The sequence below is a fragment of the Penicillium waksmanii genome (genome assembly GCF_028829765.1).
Source record: "Penicillium waksmanii strain IBT 27052 chromosome Unknown utg000005l:1.0-5232799.0:1.0-5237142.0, whole genome shotgun sequence".
NCBI lineage: Eukaryota > Fungi > Ascomycota > Eurotiomycetes > Eurotiales > Aspergillaceae > Penicillium > Penicillium waksmanii.
The window spans coordinates 3,657,744-3,678,353 of NW_026643252.1; the positions used below are offsets into that span (position 1 = coordinate 3,657,744).

At 49.2% G+C, this 20,610-nt stretch overlaps 4 protein-coding genes across 4 annotated transcripts; 3 read left to right on the forward strand and 1 right to left on the reverse strand.

Annotated features, from left to right (window-relative positions):
- Positions 1-7,006: 7,006 nt before the first annotated feature.
- Positions 7,007-10,300, forward strand: medA (transcriptional regulator medA; the record flags this gene model as incomplete). The annotated part of the gene is made up of 5 exons (XM_057265491.1): positions 7,007-7,069; positions 8,044-8,209; positions 8,274-9,005; positions 9,061-9,785; positions 9,851-10,300. 5 exons carry the CDS (start codon positions 7,007-7,009, stop codon positions 10,298-10,300), a joined length of 2,136 nt encoding a protein of 711 aa, XP_057123211.1.
- A 1,397-nt stretch (positions 10,301-11,697) lies between these two features.
- trpB (tryptophan synthase TRP5) lies at positions 11,698-13,988 on the forward strand (the record flags this gene model as incomplete). Its single annotated transcript, XM_057265492.1, has 3 exons — positions 11,698-11,833; positions 11,901-12,204; positions 12,257-13,988. 3 exons carry the CDS (start codon positions 11,698-11,700, stop codon positions 13,986-13,988), a joined length of 2,172 nt encoding a protein of 723 aa, XP_057123212.1.
- A 511-nt stretch (positions 13,989-14,499) lies between these two features.
- Positions 14,500-16,953, reverse strand: N7481_006274 (PBSP domain protein; the record flags this gene model as incomplete). Its single annotated transcript, XM_057265493.1, has 1 exon — positions 14,500-16,953. One exon carries the CDS (start codon positions 16,951-16,953, stop codon positions 14,500-14,502), a length of 2,454 nt encoding a protein of 817 aa, XP_057123213.1.
- Positions 16,954-18,894: 1,941 nt separating this feature from the next.
- Positions 18,895-19,830, forward strand: N7481_006275 (phosphoglycerate dehydrogenase; the record flags this gene model as incomplete). Its single annotated transcript, XM_057265494.1, has 1 exon — positions 18,895-19,830. The coding sequence occupies one exon, from the start codon at positions 18,895-18,897 to the stop codon at positions 19,828-19,830; it is 936 nt and encodes a 311-aa protein (XP_057123214.1).
- Between the last annotated feature and the right edge of the window lie 780 nt (positions 19,831-20,610).

The window sequence follows — 20,610 nt, forward strand, 5'->3', positions numbered from 1 at the left end:
GAGGACCCTCTCCGCGGTACTACTAGTACTAGTACTATATATCGGCGAGTGTCAATGATCTACATTACCAAGGCTGCTAACCTCGTACTGATGCTACCTTATCAGTTCCTCAAAGTATGTAGTATCGTCCCGGGCCGTTTTTCTCTTTCGCAACTATTCCTGGAGATATATACTACCACGCTGAGACTGCCCAGGTGGTCTCCTTCAACTTGAAGCTAAACACCTCCGACCAAAACTTGAATAACTCCAGGGCTTGAATGACTACAGTTGAACCTTGGAATATTCTGTGATGTTCCAGATACATAATTTGAAGTTCCGTATTGCACATCCGATTCCTGGCCCGGTTTCCGAATCGATCGACAAAATCACAACATTGTACGTAGCTCAAGCAGAGCGAAGATCTGTCTCACAGCCCCTGAGTCCCGTATGGAGACGCGTCTCTATAACAGCTCTCCCTAGAAGGAAGGTCATTATGTCTACTTACAGGCTGCTGAATTTTAGCTTCTCGGTAGTCGCCCATAAAGATCGCATTCGGGTGTTGGGCGAAGTCTTAGCATGACAACTGGAGCCAGGATCGACAAAAGCTCCATGGTATACTTGGCAAGAGTGGATGATGCATGTTTGGCACCACTCGAACAGAAAAAAAAGCACTGGGCATGATTTGCAGGGTAGGCCGTAAACCTTTCCTACTATGGATACGATCTTCAACAAAAAGAAAATATAGTGGCACCCCTCTTCCTTCTCCATGAGCTGAAGAATCGCCGAAGGATCTGGAGGAATGTGGTGAAACCCTTCCTATAATCTTCTCGTCGGTGAAACAACTGCGCCCACGGGGGGGCTAGTAGCGGGAAGGGGCAGACGGCCATGAGAGTGAACCTAAATCTACGAGAATTCTGTGCCGTGTCCTAGGGACCCTAATTGGTGCAATCAGTGCAATGAATGGCTCCCCGTCAGGTCCACGCCCGTGTATCGGGATCAATCTGTCTGCATCTATTTGGTAATTGGAAGGTCACCAAGGGACGTAGAGTGGCCCAGGTTCTCCGCTATAGAACCATTGACACGCTAAAATATATTAGACAGCCTAAATAACAATAAGGTGTCTAATTAAACGTCAATGGGTCAGCTGAGCCTTCCCACAAGTCAAGCTTAATACCTTATGTCCACCGAGACCAAACAGAATTGGCGCATGGAGACCGAGCAACGCCCGAAGGACACGGAGACAGGCCGGTAGATGGGGCTACTACCCGAAAGCCTGGGAGATATTGACCTCCTTTTCTTGGGCTTTCTTGGGCTTTCTTGGGCAAAGCCGTGGCGTACCTGGAACGCTAAACACTGAAAGGAAGGAGCTATGTTCATAAAAAGGTGCCATCGGCGACAGGCGGGCGTGACCGCAGATTAGGGCTCGGAATGAATACCAGGCTGCATGGTCAGGCGGGGATTAGGAAGATCGCGAGTGCTGAATGGGCGGTCTTTGGCCCCGGGGTTGCGGTGTACCCGGCTATTGTGTAAATATTACGTCGAAAGCCAGACGAGACCTTCCCGCAGACCAATTCTGGGAAAGGTACAGCCTCCTCCCCATACGTTCTTTAAACGGCCTCGCGTGATTTGTGAACCAAACATTGTGCACAACAACTTTACTGTACAGATATGAACCAGAGATGCTGATCTATAGGAACAACGGCTCAGCAAGAATACGATGTGGCTGAGCAGAGAGGGAGGCACTTGGAAATAAACACCGGGTCCCACCACGCAAGCCGGGACATGGACGGGATATGGAGCACACTGGCAGAGACCCAATCGATGGCATGCAGCAAGATCAAGCCCAAAATAGCGCGGCATCAATGCAGGCCAACCACCGACGTGATTGTCACGGTGCTGCTTCGGGTAAAATCTATCAAGGCCATCAAGCCTGTAAGGGTGGCTCATCCGAGTCGATCACGGTTTCACTCTAATCACGGCACCACCATACAGTTTAGGTTGTATGCAAGGTTCCCCAGGGCCCTGGCATCTCATCGTGTCATTTCTAGATGATCTTGAGTGCCCCTTGGTAAAAAGGGTAAATAGTTGAACCAGGGGGGAGAGTTTGTCCCTTTTTGGTTAAAAATTGATTATAATTCCCCTCGTTCTGACGTATGTACGTACGCACGCCGTACATCTGGAAGAAATTGCATACATATACACGCGGAGATTCGATAACGTCCAAGTTTATTTGATAAATTGAACAATACTCGTAGTTGTGCTTAACACCTGGAAATATCCCGAGGCCCGAGAGGACTTCCTCGTACGGAGTACGGAAATTGATTACTTGTGGGGTTCGTGGGAGGAGAATTATAGGCAGGAGCCGCTATCAGTACGGAGACGACTCTAAGAAGGTTCAAGCTCCGAAACCCTGAAAAGTAAGATTCTATGGGTCCGCCCTTTCATTTTCTCTGGAAGCTTCCAAGAGGATTGAAAGAGCCAGTACTCCGTAAATGAATCCGGGATTAAATGCGAGGGAAACCTTTATAGTCGAATCGGATGATCTTCTTTATTTCCCCATTGATCATTTATTACCTATTTTCTTTTTGCTAGGGCTCCTTCTATGACGGATTTGAGTAGCTTGTGCGTTCTGATGGGGAATATTTTTTTTTCATTTTGGGGGGAAGAGTGGGGACGGCTCCCCCGAAGATTGGCCGATCAGAGTGGACGATTGGCGGTTAACAACCAGTCAAACGGACTCGGATTGAGTCCGGGGGAAAAGAACGAAACACTTTATAAGGGATACGGATAAACGCAATCGGGAGCTAATATGGGAGGTGCCAATTCTCCTTGCCGGAAGTGTTTGATTGAAGGGGGACAAAATTTCCAAGTTGAGTAAACTACTAGTCGGGTTTATAGAGAGTAATGGAAGGGAGACGTTGGAGGCTGGGTTCCGCCCACAACCCTTACCAAAGCTTCGCGTTGCTGATCAAAGCCAACGATCTACGGTCCCTTGAACCCGACCTTGCACCGTAGGAATCCATCATTGGAACCGAATCTCCAGCTCCCGTTCGAGTATAGTTGGGTGTCCACAACGGGCGTCTTCAACGTGGCGAAATTGCGGAGGCGGTGCGGTGCCACCACACATTGGGAGAATTTGCATCGCTCTTCTTTCCTTGAAGGGAAATGTGATCGGATCGATATGTCCCGTTGATTTGTCGGACATCTCGACATCGTGGTGACCGGATATGCAGCTCATCGAGTGGATTGACATCCTGCAGCCGAACCGTTGATATTAAAAGAGGGGACCCGGGAAAAAAATATGTAAAAAAAAGGAAAAAATTGAATTTGACCTCGCTCTGATTCTACTCCGCACAGAGCCTGCGAGGGCTATAACCTATCCTTGCCTGATGATCTCATTCACTTTGAATTGGTGGCCCTTGCACACCTTAAGGTCTTAATGTAAGCGGAAGGTAATCAAAATGAAGACCAGCAAATATTGAAACCAATTATCAGCGGGACTTGACTCTGATGATCCAATTTTACCGAGGGTACCGTAACAGTTGAGCATATGACGACCTCACCACGATAAGAGAGGGATCATAGGTATCCTGTTTCTCGCCTCATGTTTTATGATGCAGGAAAATCGGAAATACATACATACTACGTACAGCCACCCAGCCGCCACAATCGACAGGGCACTAACAATGGATTGCCTCTCCGCTGGACCCTGAAGCTAGGACCATTCTCGGAAGGCGGAAGAAAAGACGAGGTGGGAGTATATGTAATGTACGTACGAGCAGCCGGGGTAGCCGCTTGTAAGGATAAGGTCGCAGTGCAGAGTATGATGATACGGTTTCGTAGGATTTGTTCTCCCTCGCACGGGGGAAGCATCGCACGGATGCTCGTGGGGCGCGGGTGATACTCGATTGACCTTAGCGCTGGCCAGCCCCCCAATCAGCGGACAGAACCCTTGCATAGTCAGGCCACCAAGTCAGGTGAGATGCAAGGTGTGCTATTGTTAGCTCGGGAGCTGCCCGTTCTTGTCCTGTCCAGCTGCCCAGGTGCCAACTGTGTGGTTGAAGATGAGCTACAATAGACTAGGTTTACGCCTTGGCTCGAATGGGAAGTATCCGGGGTCTGCAACTACGAGAATGGGGAGCTGTGTAGCGAAATAGTCCCGAGACCTTGAGGTCAATCGTTCGATAGGATTTGCCTTACGAGTGATGAGTGGGAGGGGGGATGGGAGTGAGTTAGGAGAATGACCCAACCTCCCGCAGCCACCTCGTGTGCCGGTGACTCGAGGGGATGGTATACAGTACGCGTGCGCGTGCGAGACGCGCTGCAGGTCAACTTGTCCATACGTACATACACATACACATAACACGTAGGTAATCAATGACACACGCACACGAGGGTATCTGGTGCAGAAGTGACCAAGGCGGCCGAGCCGGAGACAAGGGGCAGCCAATGGAGGGGCTTTAGGGAGATCCGCGGTGGATCCGAGCTTCTCTGGAGAAGAGGTTGGCACGAAGCAGGGCTTCGCTCCGTAGGGATGGATAGAGGGAGAGGGGCTCTCCTTCACCCCCCATCTGGCACGGGTTAACCCTTTGGATCGACAGCCAGCAAGGGTTCGAGGTGGCTCGAGGGACGCAACTTTAGTTCTGACGGACATACGTCCATTATGTAGGATGTACGTATAACTCGTACTCCGTACAGAGGATGTACTGTAGGGGTCATCGTGTTTGCGACCGAATGAGGTTGGAGAAAGTGGCTGGGTTAGTATCCCGCCATCCTCAGATCAGTTAGGGCGTAAGCTAATTATACAACACTATACCCTCGGAAATAGAAACCTAGCGTGAGCCAAGCCTTTCGATTGGCAGTTGAAACAACGATAAAAAACCGTCGGAAGCTGATGACCGAATCGATTGGATCTGGGGGAGGTTGGTGCTGACTTGATTCCCAGGGTGAGGATGGGATGGATTGGAGGCTGTGCTTGAACTTGCCCGCCCCTTCTCTTCCCTTCGTACATACGGAGTCCTGCGGAAACTATACGATTGAATTGCCGTGACCGTGGTTCTCTTCTCCCTGCAGCCTTGTTTTTTTTTCCATCTTCCCACATGCCCTTGTCAACTAGAGGTCCACTTTTTTTTTTTTTTTCGTTTTCTTTTTGCATACGGCTCTGGCCGCCAAGTACCTAGTGTACCGTCATAAAATCTTCTACATGTACAGTTGATCCATGCTTTCTTTTCTTGTGGATTATGGACCCAAGGTTAATAGATGTCGATAACTAAAAAAAATTCATATTTGACAAAGAAGAATAGAGAATGAAGTAAATCGTCCGATCATTTAGTCCTTTGGATCTGCCCGGTCGGACACTTCGGAAGATCATCACAACGGGCGGTGATGAGTGGCCTCCGATGACTCCCCACTGTTGTACATATGCCAGGATGACTTTCCGACAGGAAAGCGTGCCGTTGTACTGATGTGGTGGACATATGTAATGGAGTACACATGTACAGATGGACACATGTACACATGTGTGGTATGTACTCCATACGCATGTATGTATGTACAATAATACCCAAACCAACCCCCTCCTGCCCCCCCAGGAAGGGAGGAGGTTAGGTCAGGTCATCCAGGGTCACCACTCTCAACTTGGACTCGATCGTAAACTATAATAGATACACACCCTCGCAGCCAATTATTGAGTGAGTTGTTGCTTTGCCCGAGACCCTGGACCGTGTCACGGCTCTATTTTCCTCCGGAACCAGACGAATACTATGATGATGCCAAGTTTTCTTGACCCCCAGTTCCCTCGACATCGGTTGCTCTGTGCATCCCCCGCCACGATTGCCCACTAGTCTCTTAGTCTGACTGCTTGGAGCTAAAGGGTGGACACCCCGAGGTCAGAAAATAAATTCCACAAAAATGGGATTTTTGGTCCATCCGAAATGCCCACTTTTTATTTTTTATTTTTATTTCTCGATTTTTCCTTTTCCAAAAGGGTAAAAGCGTAGAGGAGGACTTTTGTCTCCACTGCTCGCAGGCCCCATACAGTTTAGGCCCAAGTTGCACTCTGACCAGGGCTGCTCTGACTGCTAATAATAATTCACTCTCACATCGTATAATGTACCCTCGTCGCTTTTAACCCTTCGGATTCCTTGCTTCGATCTTGATCTTCCCTTCCCCTCTTCCTTCTCCTCCCTTCCTCTTATTATTTCCTTCCCCAAGGCTCGTTGTTATTATGACACCTTGAAAGGTTCCACATTCGCTCAACACACACCCACGTTCGCTCATACGCTCGCTTTTCGCTGCTACGAGAACCACGTTCGCTACGTTAACAGAAAACAAAAAAAGAAATACCTCTTTTGGTCTGGAAAAGAAGATAAGGAGATTTTCCTTATTCGAACTATTGATCTACTACCGAAACGACAAAAAATCACCCCATTAAGGAAAACAACCGGTTATATCCCGAATATTCTTAATATTTAATTATCGCAACGCCTTGCGCCTATTCGCTGGACGCACCCTTGATTTACAATATTTCCCGCGACAGTCGAACTGCAGGGAAGATATCAAAGTGGGGGAGGACGCAGGAATCGGAGATTGTAATTGACAATCGCCTGTCGTTTGCGCATCTCATCTCGACCTCGTCGTGTCCGTAGGCATCCGTTTGTCACGCACCCGCGACAATTTGATCGGACTACTATCATCACCAACGTTGATTGTGATCGCCCGTCTGATTTTTATTCGAATTTCGAATCTAGAAAAGCATATGTTCTAGAGTCATCCATCGCCGCCATCAAATCTCCCAGTTCACTCGCTACTGGGCTTTTGTTGTCTCGGCTGAAAGCACCACCTCCCGTGTCTCACTATACACGGCGCAAAGAGCATCAACTATCAGCTTAAGGTTGGTACCCCACTCCCCCTTCGCCCACGGTCTCACTCCCCTCCTCGTGCCTTGCATTCCTTCCTCTTCGGGTGTGTCTGTCGCATCTCCTTGCAGTCAAAGGTCGTGCCCTTCGATCTACGGGAGTTCCGGGAGATGACGAGCGTCGTCGAGCCGCCGGACCATCTTCCCCGTATCCATAATCACCCGGGAGTAGCTGTTTGTTATTGACATTGGACTCTCTCATCAGGTATTTTCCCATTTGCAAAACTTGCATAATAGGAGACATCTACGGCAGATCGGTCTCAGTTCTCTCTTCTTGACATATCCCGTGAGTCTCTATTACTGGTCTATGCACCGATCCGGTTTCCCCTCCCTTCCCTCTATACTATTACAGAACTTGGGGCTTGAAGAAACCGAAACCAAGAAAAGGAAAAAAGAGTTCATGCTCATTATTGGAGTAGTTCGCCCCTTCGCTTGAGAAAGAATCATTTGGCACCCAATCCGCTTGAAGCCTTCCCGAAACCTATACGGCACAGGAACAAAAAGAAAGCAAAACCTCACCAGTCCGCGTGTCTCTCGCCAGTATTTCCCTGAAAAATCATTCACACGACTCCCGTCCAATCTCCGCGTCCCTTTCGACCTAATAGCGGTGGCATTTGAACTTGCCTCCCTCTGACACGACAGGTTCCATCCCCTAGGGCTTTATGAACCTTTGGGCACTAGCATTTTCGTGATTTGAGTCTCTATCTGCAGCCAGCCTTCCTCTAGTCTCAGCCTTAGTGTACTCCCAATCTTGGATGGTGATTCGAAGCACTTCTCTGTGAGACTGACAGCAATCTTTCACCTCGTCGCTCGTTCTTGTCTCGGAGAGCCCCCTTTCTCGTGTACGCGCGTGGCGACGTACTATCGTTTGGAAGATAAATTCCCAGTCATTCGCTTCTCCAGCGGTTCGGTCTTGTTGCAGTCGCTGCAGCACCTTCAAGCTGGCTTACTCGAAGACACACGGTGTTTTGGTGAGATTCCCCAGCTACCTCCTGTTTCGCCTTTCTTCTGGATGCCCGCATGTTTTGCCTTTTCTTCCAATCCCCGCTCAGCCTTCTGTTTGAATTTGAATCCTCCGCCCTCCTGACTTTCCGCATTCTGCGAGAACCTCCTCGGCTGACTCTTATCCTTCTTCCTTGTGTTTTCAGTTCGACCCGGATTTCCAAACGCCTCTAATTTTAGGCGAGACGTTGGATCTCTCGGACTCTGAGGAGACACAGTTCGTCGGTGCGTTTTCAGGCGGCCTATGGGCCAAGTCTGAGCCCTTTTTGTCTATGTCTAATTACCAGAAGCCCGTTGCTGGCGCCGTACTTGGTAAGTCGCACCACTGTCTGCATCAAACTCCCGTGTCAGTGATACTGAGACTCATCGTACCTAGACTACGCTTCCACACGGTCTCTGCATGATGCTGGTTCATATTCGGCCTATGGCCAGTCGCCATACGTGACAGCTTCCCTTGTTCCCTCACCAATGGGCGACCAGGCCAGCCAAGCTTCCGATTGTGTTCCTTATCTACAGGGCAACGAATATGCCAGTTCGTACGACGAAGCTCCTTCTCCTATAATGGCTACAGGATCTCGACCTCTGCCTGAGATTATTAGCTATCGTCCTCAGCGTGGCTCCGAGGGTACAAGGGTGACGGTTTATATCCAGTCACCTTTTGATTTGCATAGCTCCAATTATGGCAGTCTGTATTTGATTTTTGGCTCCAAGCGCTGCGAATGTATTCCCACATTTTGCGGATTCCAGGGCTCTGCTTTTCAGTACTGCCTTTCGGTGGAGGCTCCTCAATTCATGTCGACAGCATCGCCTTCTTTCGCGGTTCCCATCCAGCTTGTCCTGGAGACCCAGGGTGACTGCCAACCTACTACTCTCCAAGTTGGTGTTTACACTTATGAGCATGTTCCTCACGCTTCTCCCGTTGCGGATTCTCGCAAGAGGAAGCTGTCAACCTACTCAGATAATCCTATCTCAGCGCCCGCCAAGCGACCAGCTCCTGGACCCGTTGTGATGCCCAAGATTGAGCCGCAAGATAGCTACTCCTACCGCGATAACCGCTCCGGATCATTCTCACCCCTATTTGCAACCTCTGCCAGCTATGTCTGGATTCGTCACCCCATTTCATGCCGCATCTTCTCCTCGCACCGCATCTGGCTGCTACTCAGGCGTGTCTGCTACTCCCCATCCGGCGGCAATCCGTGCTCCTTCTCCCCTGACACCTGGCTGGAGTCCCTCCTATTTGGCCGTCTCGGCTGATGGTAGGGCTCCTGGCATGTCTGTGGTCCATGGTATGGCTCAGCACAGAGGACCTTCGCCTATGCGCTCCTCCAACCCGACTCTTATCCGTACCTCCACCCTGCAGCAAGCCAACGGCCTTAGCCAAAACCAGTCATTCAACCCGTATGCAATTTACCCTACCAAGGCCATTCTCAAGCTCAGTGGCGATCTGGATAGCATGGCTGAGGGCTGGAGCAAAGATGAGCAGGTTGCTCAGCGCCGTCTCGTGGAGTTTACCCGGACTCAGACTGGAAGCACCATCCACGCTGATTTCAAGCCCGTGGCTCCCGAGAAGCGCTCGCCAAACAGCATTTGCATCAGCTGCATCAGCTGGGAAGGCAAGGATGAGTGCTTCGTCACAAGCGTGGATACTATCTACTTGCTTGAGTCACTCGTCGGGGTTCGTTTCACCGTTGAAGAGAAGAATCGAATCCGTCGAAATTTGGAAGGCTTCCGTCCTCTTACGGTTTCCAAGGCGAAGCAAGACAGCGAAGAGTTCTTCAAGGTCATCATGGGATTCCCTAACCCTAAGCCTCGCAACATTGAGAAGGATGTCAAGGTCTTCCCCTGGAAGATTCTGAGCCACGCCCTGAAGAAGATCATCGGGAAATACGTGAGTACCAATGCGCATTCGTCATATACAATCCGATATCCCTTACTAACCCCATTCTTCTATAGTCTGCTAGTTACTCTTCCACCGCAGGTGCTCTGCCTACACCGATCACAAACTACGCCAGTCATGGCACGGGTTCCGACTCGGGCACCGAGCCACACACCGCTGCTTCCCCCCAATCAGTGTCTGATTCCGGTCCGGCTCATAATTATGCTCACAACATGGGCGCCCCCGTCTACACACAAGCCGAGCATCCGTCGCTGACAGCGGCTCCTGATCTACGATCGATGATGCCTGCTCACAGCCAGCCATACACTTCAGTGGGCGGATACTCCTATCCAGCGATCTGTCAGCCGCAGCATACCCACAGTCTAGTTGCTCCGACGCCCCGGTCGGCATGGGACATCCATGGCCTGGGCTCTGCTGCTCCTGCAAGCACTGCGGCGCCGTCCAATGCATGCTACAGCTACATGGATCCCGTGTACCCGCTGCATGACTCGGCGCACGGCCAATGAACACGCTGACCGACACGTGTGATCTGATTTGATCTGATCGATTTGACTTTCTGGTTTTGCTTTTTTGCGTCTTTTTTTATCTTTCTATTTTTATATTTCCCCTCTTGCTCCGTTGATACACGATTCTCCTTCCTGTCACTCCTTGATAACACGCCCAGAGTCGACATGGGGCCAACGCCGCTTGGAAAGGGGACTTTGTCTTCTCTCTGATCGTGCCCGTCCTATCGTCAACCTATTTACGATTTGAACGTCTCTCCTTACAACATTTCACGCCTGAATGCCCACGATCCAACCTTTATCGCATTATTTTGACATGGTTTGACACCTGTTACCTGCATTTTTTTAGACGGTGTCTTCTTCATTCCTTTTACTGGGTTGCATCCTCCACCTGCCGGGCATTTTGGGCTTTACTCTCCTTTTACACTACACATCTGGGCTACTGTACGATTATTTGGCATAGCATTGGGCGCTGCTGTCATTCCTTTGAGCATTCGCAGGACGGATTTGGGATAGATTTATTTGATTTCGGAAACGGAGGTGAATCGGTCAGCCTTAGCGCTGGTCTTTATTCCCTCCTGGCGCATCGGGAAAATAGAGTCTTTGAGAGAGTGGTCGCCTCGGTCACTTTTCTTTCTTGAGACTGCTTTCCCTTGCTCGGAATTTATTGGGAGTTTTGTTGTTTATTTGGTTGTTTTTTATTTTCTCTCGTCTTGAGCTGAGGGTTGTTTTGTCTTTTAACGGCATTGTTCTGGCGCTTGGGAAGAGATAGGCTGCTTCTGCGCCCTTTGTATCTTGATTTATTTAGTCTCGTTCGAACTTGTTCATTTTGGAACTGCTCAAATTTTTTCTTCTTTAATCATTGTAATACCTGCGACTATGTAGTAAATGGCGCCTTGGTCTAAGTAGTAGTATACTGTTCGTTACATCACCTGCGGGACGGCACATACTCGTACTAGTATTGTTCAGACATCTGGGTGCGGACAGGTGTGAGTGTTGCCCAGCCCACGATAATTGACCCGGGCACACGCATAGCAACCCAATGATAAAAGAGTATAAAATATAATTCCAGCCCATACTTCATACTTCATACGTCATACTTCATACTTGGCAATTCCCACATGGGGCTGATTACTCAGCGCTATCTTATCGACACACGTGACTGCGCGGGGCGAAACCGGCGGCCGGCGAAAAAGGCCAAGTCTGATTGACTCATTCGGCTCGATTGCAATCCCAACTTCATTCTCCATTTGCATTGATTTGTTATAAGTCCCCGGGTTGCACGGTAAATTCCCGATTGTTTCGCCTTCATCCATCCAGGTCGCGATTGACCCTTGACCCTACCCTTTCCCCCATATTCTCTACTTTATTGCCCCGCGCGGCCCTCGGTCATCTTCAATATGGAGCACATCAAGCAGACATTTGCCAAGTGCAAGGAGCAGAAGCGGGCGGCCCTGGTGGCCTACGTTACCGCTGGATACCCCACCGCAGAAGAGGCTGTTGATATTATGCTGGGCCTGGAGAATGGTGGTGCTGGTAAGCATGGTATTCAATTGGCGGGGCATTGACCATTGTGGACTGACAGAGTACCTCACAACAATAGACATCATCGAACTTGGAATCCCCTTCACCGACCCCATTGCCGACGGTCCTACTATCCAAAAAGCCAACACCAAGGCTCTTGAGAATGGTGTTACTGTCACATCGGTGCTGGAGATGGTCCGCACTGCTCGTCGCCGTGGCTTGAAGACTCCTGTTATGCTTATGGGCTACTATAACCCTGTTCTGCGTTACGGCGATGAGCGTATGCTCAAGGATTGCAAGGAGGCCGGCGTCAATGGCTTCATCATGGTTGATCTTCCTCCTGAGGAGGCTGTTCGCTTCCGTGACCTCTGCGCCAGCTACGGGTATGTTCTACCTCGATTGGAGAAGAAATTGCCTATATTAACACCCTTCCAGACTCTCATATGTCCCTCTTATCGCACCCGCCACTTCAGACTCTCGCATGAAGCTTCTCTGCAAGATCGCCGATTCCTTCATCTACGTCGTCTCTCGCATGGGTGTCACCGGTGCTACCGGCAATCTGAGTGCCAACATCCCCGAACTCCTCGCCCGTGTCCACGAATACTCCGGAAACGTTCCTGCCGCTCTTGGGTTTGGTGTCAGCACCCGTGAGCACTTCCTGTCTGTCCAGGAAACCGCCGAGGGTTGTGTTATTGGTAGTCAGATCATCACTGTCATTGGCCAAGCTCCCCCTGGCCAGGCTGCCAAGGCCGCAGAGGAATACCTTACCAGTGTTACTGGTCGCAGACTCGAGCGTGATGCACAGGGTACTCTGACCCACGAAGTCAAGGTCCTCGAGGCCATCGAGAAGGCCCTGCCAACTGGCGAGGCTGCCCCCACCAAGGTTATCACCGAGGCCGACACTCCTGCTGGCCCCGGTCTGGGTGACCAACTGGAGGCTCTGAATGTCACCAAGGATCCCTCATCTCAGCCTTCTCGTTTCGGCGAGTTCGGCGGTCAATACGTCCCAGAGTCCCTGATGGATTGTTTGGCTGAGCTCGAGCGTGGTTTCGACCAGGCAAACAATGACCCCGAGTTCTGGAAGGAATTCCGCTCTTACTACCCTTACATGAGCCGCCCCAGCAGCCTCCACCTTGCTCAGCGCCTGACTGACCACGTTGGTGGTGCTAACATCTGGCTTAAACGTGAGGATCTCAACCACACTGGTAGCCACAAGATCAATAACGCCCTTGGGCAGATCCTTATTGCTCGTCGCTTGGGTAAGACCCGCATCATTGCCGAGACTGGTGCTGGACAGCACGGCGTTGCCACTGCTACCGTCTGTGCCAAGTTCGGCATGGCATGCACTGTATACATGGGTGCCGAGGATGTGCGTCGTCAGGCTCTGAATGTCTTCCGCATGAAGCTTCTTGGTGCCTCAGTTGTTGCTGTTGACGCTGGCAGCCGTACCCTGCGTGATGCTGTCAACGAGGCCCTCCGCGCCTGGGTTGTTGAGCTTGACACCACCCACTATATTATCGGTTCTGCTATCGGCCCCCACCCCTTCCCCACCATTGTCCGTACTTTCCAGTCCGTGATTGGCAATGAGACCAAGGAGCAGATGATGGCTGAGATTGGCAAGCTCCCTGACGCTGTCGTTGCTTGCGTTGGTGGCGGTAGCAATGCTGTCGGCATGTTCTACCCCTTCTCCAACGACCCCAGTGTGAAGCTTGTTGGTGTTGAGGCCGGCGGTGATGGTGTGGATACCGCCCGTCACTCCGCTACTCTCTCAGGAGGTTCCAAGGGTGTCCTTCACGGTGTGCGTACCTACGTCCTGCAGAACGAGCACGGGCAGATCTCTGAGACCCACTCTATCTCGGCTGGTCTGGACTACCCCGGTGTTGGTCCTGAGCTAAGTGCCTGGAAGGATGCCAACCGTGCCACTTTCATGGTTGCCGATGACGCCCAGGCTCTGTCTGGATTCCGCGCTCTTTCCCAGCACGAGGGTATCATCCCCGCCCTCGAGTCTTCCCACGCCGTCTACGGTGTTATGGAGCTTGCCAAGTCTATGAAGAAGGGTGAGAACATCGTTCTCAACCTGAGTGGCCGTGGTGACAAGGATGTCCAGAGTGTCGCCGATGAGCTTCCCAACCTGGGCCCCAAGATTGGCTGGGACCTGCGTTTCTGAATTCCCTAACCCTCCCATTCTTTCTCTTATCCGATCTAGATAAGTGATCTTCTCTCTCATGAAGGTTGTGTACTGTGTACAGTAGCACAGTTACTTCTATGACCTACCTCATACTGGCCATTGGTGTCAGACGTTAGATGTTTTGTACGAACGGTGTCTATAAAAGCGCGTTATTTTCGGGCTACTTTTCGGCTTGTTCCTTATTCTTAGGATACGATTTTCTTTTATACAGACTTTATACAATCAAGTGATATCCTTCTACCTTGTGTGTTGACTTATCCGATCACAATCAATAACTAGTACTCGTATAGCAACCAAACATGTCAAGGGTATAATCCATAAGAGCTATAGAGACTCGTCCACTAAAATTCGTTTCCTAAACGTAAATCTATGCTCGGAATTAAGCAAAAAAAAAAAGATCTAAAAATAACATGTACTTCAAAGTATAGTATTGACGCCCCACCGATAATTCCAAAAATTCATGAGCTACTACTAGTAGTAGATTAGCCTATTATTTGCGAGCCATATTATCGTCAGGATGAGTTCGAGGCTCCACGCCATTCTCAGCAGCATGAAGCCAATCCAACAGTCGCACCGGAGGCCCGACCTGATCGGGATTCGCTGCATGAAAATCTTGCAGCATGTGTGGCTGATATCGAAGATCTCCGGCATCATACCATTTCTGATCTGCAGGCTTGCCATACCATTTCACGCGGTATTTCAGTTTCTTTCCATACTTTCGTGATCGCAGAATTTCTTCTATCCGGTATTCATCTTCCTCCTGCTCTTCCCCCTGCTCTTGTATCTGTACCTCTTTGTCTTGAAGAACGAAGATCTCGGTCGGAGGAGACGGTGATCGGTAAGAGGTGTCGTAGTCCCATGAAGTGGGCTCTGTGCTGGGGATAGGGAGATCAGGGTAATAAGCAGTGGGTGAAGTGGTAAGGTCAGGGCCTGGAGAAGGTGGAAGGGTGATGACAGGTGAAGGTGCAGCAGATGGGGATGAGGGTGGAGAGGAAGAACGTATCTGTCGACCTCGAGGGATCGTTGGCGTAGGCATCGAAGAAGAAGGAGATGATGGATAAGAATCATTGCGAGGTGGGAGAGGGGAACTAGGCTCAAGAGAGGGGTCAGGGAAGTATAACTCCGAGTTGGCAGATGTTACCGAGATCATCCAGGACACGCCTGCTCTGATCAAAGACGCCGGAGTATGTAGAAGAATAATGAAAATAGCCCAAAGCGAACCCATCCATAACCAAATCCATAACCAAATTCCCTTGGACAGAAAGAGCCAGACCAATGATACCAAACGACGACCGAACCAAGTGGGGACAGCATCAAAGGCCCATGATACGAACGAATATAACCTTTGTTCAATCCGAAGTAAAGCAGCTACCGTGTGCCAAAACATGAACAAAATCCCAGATACGCACACCCACATGCCTGAACCGAGTAACCTCACACCATGCCATCCCCGAAACAAACCAGAGATCAATAACGATACACCAGCAGAGAATGCCGATATGGGGGCACCGACACTAGGTCTCGACCTGCGAATACGATCGTATGCCAACTTATAAATAGGCAAGGTGATGGCAGTGAAAAAAAGCGGCAAAACGAGCATGGCCATATAGCCGGAGCTGCCCCTGAATACAAGATGAAGCACGGTAAATGCGAACCGTTTCCAATAGGTAAACTTCCTCCAGATGGTAAAGAAGATTCGCCGAAGCCATTTAAAAGTATTCTGAGGTGATGTCGTGATTGATTGAATCGAATATGAAGCCCACTTCAAGGGACTCAAATAACCTTCCTTGTCGACGTAGGAAACATACTCTTCCCAAAGGGAATCGACGTTCATTCCAAAAAGGTCATTCCAAAACCCAGCTCCATTATCCTCCTGAGTCATTAGCCAGCGATCTTTCTCTCTTCCCCAGTAATACGTTTTTGAGATCTTATCGTTCAGACGGGCAATTGATCCCTTTCCATACTTCACGTTTTCAACCCATAGCAAAAAGTACGCCGTGTGCTCAGAATTCATATCCCACGCAGCAGGCAGGTCTCCAAGTAAATCCGGTGTCTTGACTCCCTGCCACGCCAGATCGGCCTGAAGAGTCACGAATTTCGCAATTCCTTCTATGAGTGCCTTAGGTGGAGGATTGTTCTGATTATTCTTGACATTTAGATAATCAGGCCTTGTGTATTGGTATATGTTCGCGAAATCGTGCGTGAGAAGCTCCAATAGTATACGTCGTCGTACTGCTGGTGTTTGCCAAGGGAGTGGACTTTCCCAGCTCTCCCGAAGCCAGTCAAGATTGAGAAACAATGTCCGCTTGGAAGGACTCGCCGAGTTCAATGGCTCGACACTGCTTACTGCTGAAAGACTAATCCGCTTGAAATCGTAGTCACTGATGATGATAGATATGGAGTCGACATTAGGGGGAGGGAATTCATTGACATAATCGGTCCTTGCAGCCCCAGCCGGAGTCGTAGTAAATGGATTGAAGTCCACAAATCGTGAGCCAAGTTTCTTTGCTTTGTCAGATATGTAATAGGTTGAAAATCCCGGGCGTTCTTTCGCGGGATTAATGGGACGATAGAGACCATTCATGACATTTTCCAGCGCTATTGGGATAAGATTGCCGATTTCGTGAAGGATAGAGCCGCAAGCAGAAGATGCCGAATCGACCTTGTTTTGTTCGATATGAAAAGCGACCGCCTCCGGGCCTTTTGGTTTCTGGGACTCCTTATCTTTCGCTCCGTCTGAAGCGTCTGGTTTTGGGAGGACGAAGTCTATGATCCAACCGCTATCGAATGCCATTGGCATATTGGATCGGGGCTTAAAGCCAGCTACATTATCTGGTACATCTTTCCACGCGGTGACATCGAGCACCCAGTCACTTCTGACTTTGGAGCAGCATAGAAGCAGCGCGAATAAGCGCCAGATGATCGAGTTCCTGATCTTCGACATCTTGAGTTTCTAGACTTGAAGATTTTCGAGTATCATGAGCAACACCATCCAAGTTCTTGACGTAGTACGTATAACCCGATAAAAAAAAGTAGCTAAGACGGGGTATAAAAGGTTTCAGTTAAAAAGAAAAAAAATGTAAATGCGACTATGCTCTCGAGTCGGGGTTTATAATGGTAAAAGAATTCTTTGTCACAGTCCAGAATTCAAATGTGAGGTCGTGAAAGAGAATGATAATTATAGAGCAGGGTTTTAATGAAAGACAAAGACTGTGACTTTGCCTCTTCTTTGAACTCGATGGAAGAGGGAAATCTTTCGATTCAAGGCTCAAAGCCGAATTGAAGTGTACTTTGGTCTCTATCTGGCACCAGGGGTCAAAGGGTGGTGGTCATAAATGCAGACCAAAGGCATGGACATATGAGCATACTCACTGTAGTAACTAGTGTAAAGTTATCTAAACTTGGACTGAATAGTATTGGTGTTTTCGTTTCTTATAGCAATTTGAGTTGAATAACATCATGGATAGTAGGGTAATGTTCCTTACTGAAAGACAGATCCAACAGTCTTCCTGTGTCTGCCAGTGCGCCCAGAAATACATGATTTACAATCTCATTTAATGAGATGAATATAAATAGTCATCTGTATTGGTGCGACCAGATATCTAGACAATTAGCACAGTACGGATGGGGAGAGAAGGACGAGAATGCGAAAACAAAAAAAAAAAATGAAAAACACGAAAAAAGCAAAAACATACAACAGCAGGGATTCGCATGTGGTCACCCACCATACTACTAACCTGCCGGCGTGTGGCTTAAGTACGGCTGAGCGGACGGGAAGCCCTGTTCTCCACACCCTATGGTCGTATGTGCTAGATTGACCACTAGAACAGACTAAACCCGCCACTGCAGCCCGAACATCCACGGCAAAATGGAAATGGTTAAAGGGGGATGATAGGAAGAGGGCAGGGAAGGGGGGGGGGAAAGCGGTATTGACTCTAATATTCACTCCTTTTGCTTTCCAAGGTTCATCATTTTCTTTGTTCTGACTGTTGCTAGAAACTGGCAACCTTCCTGGAAACTGAGTTGCAGAAAGTAGTTGATGTCAAAGATCCAAAGTAGGTGAGAAGATTCACAATGGAGGGAACGAGATTTTCTACAAGGGAAAAGTAGATCCCCAAATCCTCAACAGTTGTATCCCTAGATGCAGTGGAAGCCAACGAGTCTCAGTCTACCGTTGATTTCCCACGGCGACAAGGCTTCGAGTGAATTCTACCTCCTTGGTAGTAACAAAGAGGTAATGACAAAAACGTCTTTGAGCAGTAGAATCCCCGGAAATAGGAATCACCTGACGGCCAAAAAGTCCTATAGATTCACTCGCAGTTGATGAGCATGTTTAGGATCGGTCGCAGCATGAGAAAATCTTATCTTGAGAAAATCACAATGCTCTGATCGTCCAACTATACATATTTGCGAGAAAGGAAACTGCTTCTATCGCATTGAGACTCGTCAAGAACTATGGCAACTCTAATTAGCGTGGGGGTGCCACTTTCAATAACCGACAGTGGGATGGAGTCCACCATGACTATTGAAGATATCACCATAATTTCGAAGAAGAAATCAACAAGATAATAGAGAAAAGAAAGGAATAAAACCAATAGATTGAGAATTATAAATAAGCGGAATAATTTAGGAATAATTTAGTGCACGACTGTTCAAAAGGGATGGGTTTCCGGCCTCGGAGGTACCGGCAGAGATCCCCTCATTCTCCCTCATTCTCCTTCATTTCCCGTCGGTCTTCATCCGATCACAGTGGGGTATCCGCGGGGGATTATTTCCCCGTACTTGAATGGTGGGGGATTCCTATCTCAGTGACGCCTTGGTTTTATCTCTTCCTTCCTTGTCTCTCTCTCTCCTCTTTTTCAATCTCCACACCATAATCATCATCATGAAGCTTCTCTACCCAACCTCAGTCCCGGGTCTCGACCTCCAAAGTCTCAAGGGCTTCGTCTCGCTGCACCCTTATGATGTCAAGTCTCCCATTCCCGAAGAGCACGTTGACGCCGACGTCCTCATAACCTGGTCCAACGCGCCGGAAAACCTCAAGGATGCCGCCAAGCGCCTAAAGAACCTCAAATGGATCCAATCGCTCGCCGCCGGCCCCAACGACGTCCTAGGTGCCGGATTCGACGCTTCCAAGATCATCATCACCACCGGCGTCGGTCTGCACGACCACCCCGTCGCTGAGCACGCCCTCGGCCTTCTCCTCTGCGGCGCGCGCCGCTTCTTCGAGATGCGCGACTACCAGCTCCAATCCAAGTGGCCGCAACATCTGGGCGGATCATTCCCGCGCAGCGATTTCACCACATTGCGCGGTTCTCGCGTGCTGATCTGGGGCTTTGGCAGTATTGCGAAGACTCTGGCCCCGCACTTGACTCTCCTGGGCGCTGAGGTGAAGGGTATTGCTCGCAGTGCGGGCGTGCGTAATGGCGTCGAGGTCTATGGTGAGGATAAACTTGCGGAGCTTCTGCCGCAAACAGATGCCTTGGTCATGATTTTGCCTGGCTCGGCCGCGACGCAGAATGTGTTGAATGCTGAGAGACTGAAGTTACTTCCTAAGCATGCTTGGCTTGTGAATGTGGGACGTGGTGTCTCGGTTGATGAGGATGCTTTGGTGGATGCGCTAGAGAAGGGTGAGCTGGCTGGTGCTGCTCTTGATGTGTTCCAGACTGAACCCCTGCCTGAATCGAGCCGCCTGTGGAAGGCGCCTAATGTGGTTATCTCGCCCCATGCTGCGGGTGGAAGACCTGTGGGCTCGGCGGATTTGATTGCGAGTAACTTGCAATGCTTCCTGACCGAGAAGCCGCTGAGAAACAAGATCTAAATACTACTACATACTTACGAGGCAAAGATTTCGGAGAGTGAAGATATGCACATAAATGAATACAATTGGATATAGAATTTCGGGCAATAACTCTTGATCATGTCTGTCAGAACCAGTGGTTATGATGTGGCAACCTGCTATGTCAATTAAAAGTAGAAACCAGTCATTTTCTGCGCAGCGCCAAACGGGACTATATTAGCCCCGCCAAGACCTATAGTGTAGGTTTACATAAATTTAATTTTTCAAGGCTAGATGGTTCAACTCTAATCTTGTCTAGTGCCTAGATATGAGGAAGGTCGAACCTTTGAGAAAGTTTTACACCTATAATCCGAATCTTATTAATTACTTAGGTAGGTCGTGTTTTTCGAAGCCCACAGAAAATGTCTCAGATCCGAATCTCGTTGAACCGGCGGACCAACCACTCTTCTACCTGTGTATCCTACATATATTTTATTATTGTCTCTCTTAGCCTACAGGAAGCCGACGGCAGCTGCCGGCACCAGCACAAGTACTATCTCCTCACGACCGACTTGAACGAAAAATTAGCATAACATCATGATAATCACTTTGTGATCGGACAACCAAAATATTAATACTACTCTCCAAAGTTACAGGTGCCATTTATGTCGTTTATTTCGCAGTCCTCATATTCTAATTTTAATAAACATCCGTAATTCATAAGTTCGGGGTATCGAGATAGGGGGCATGAAGCAGCAATAGTCTAAGAATGCCAAATGGTACCCATGTTCCATAATATAAGACGATGCTATCAGTGGATGA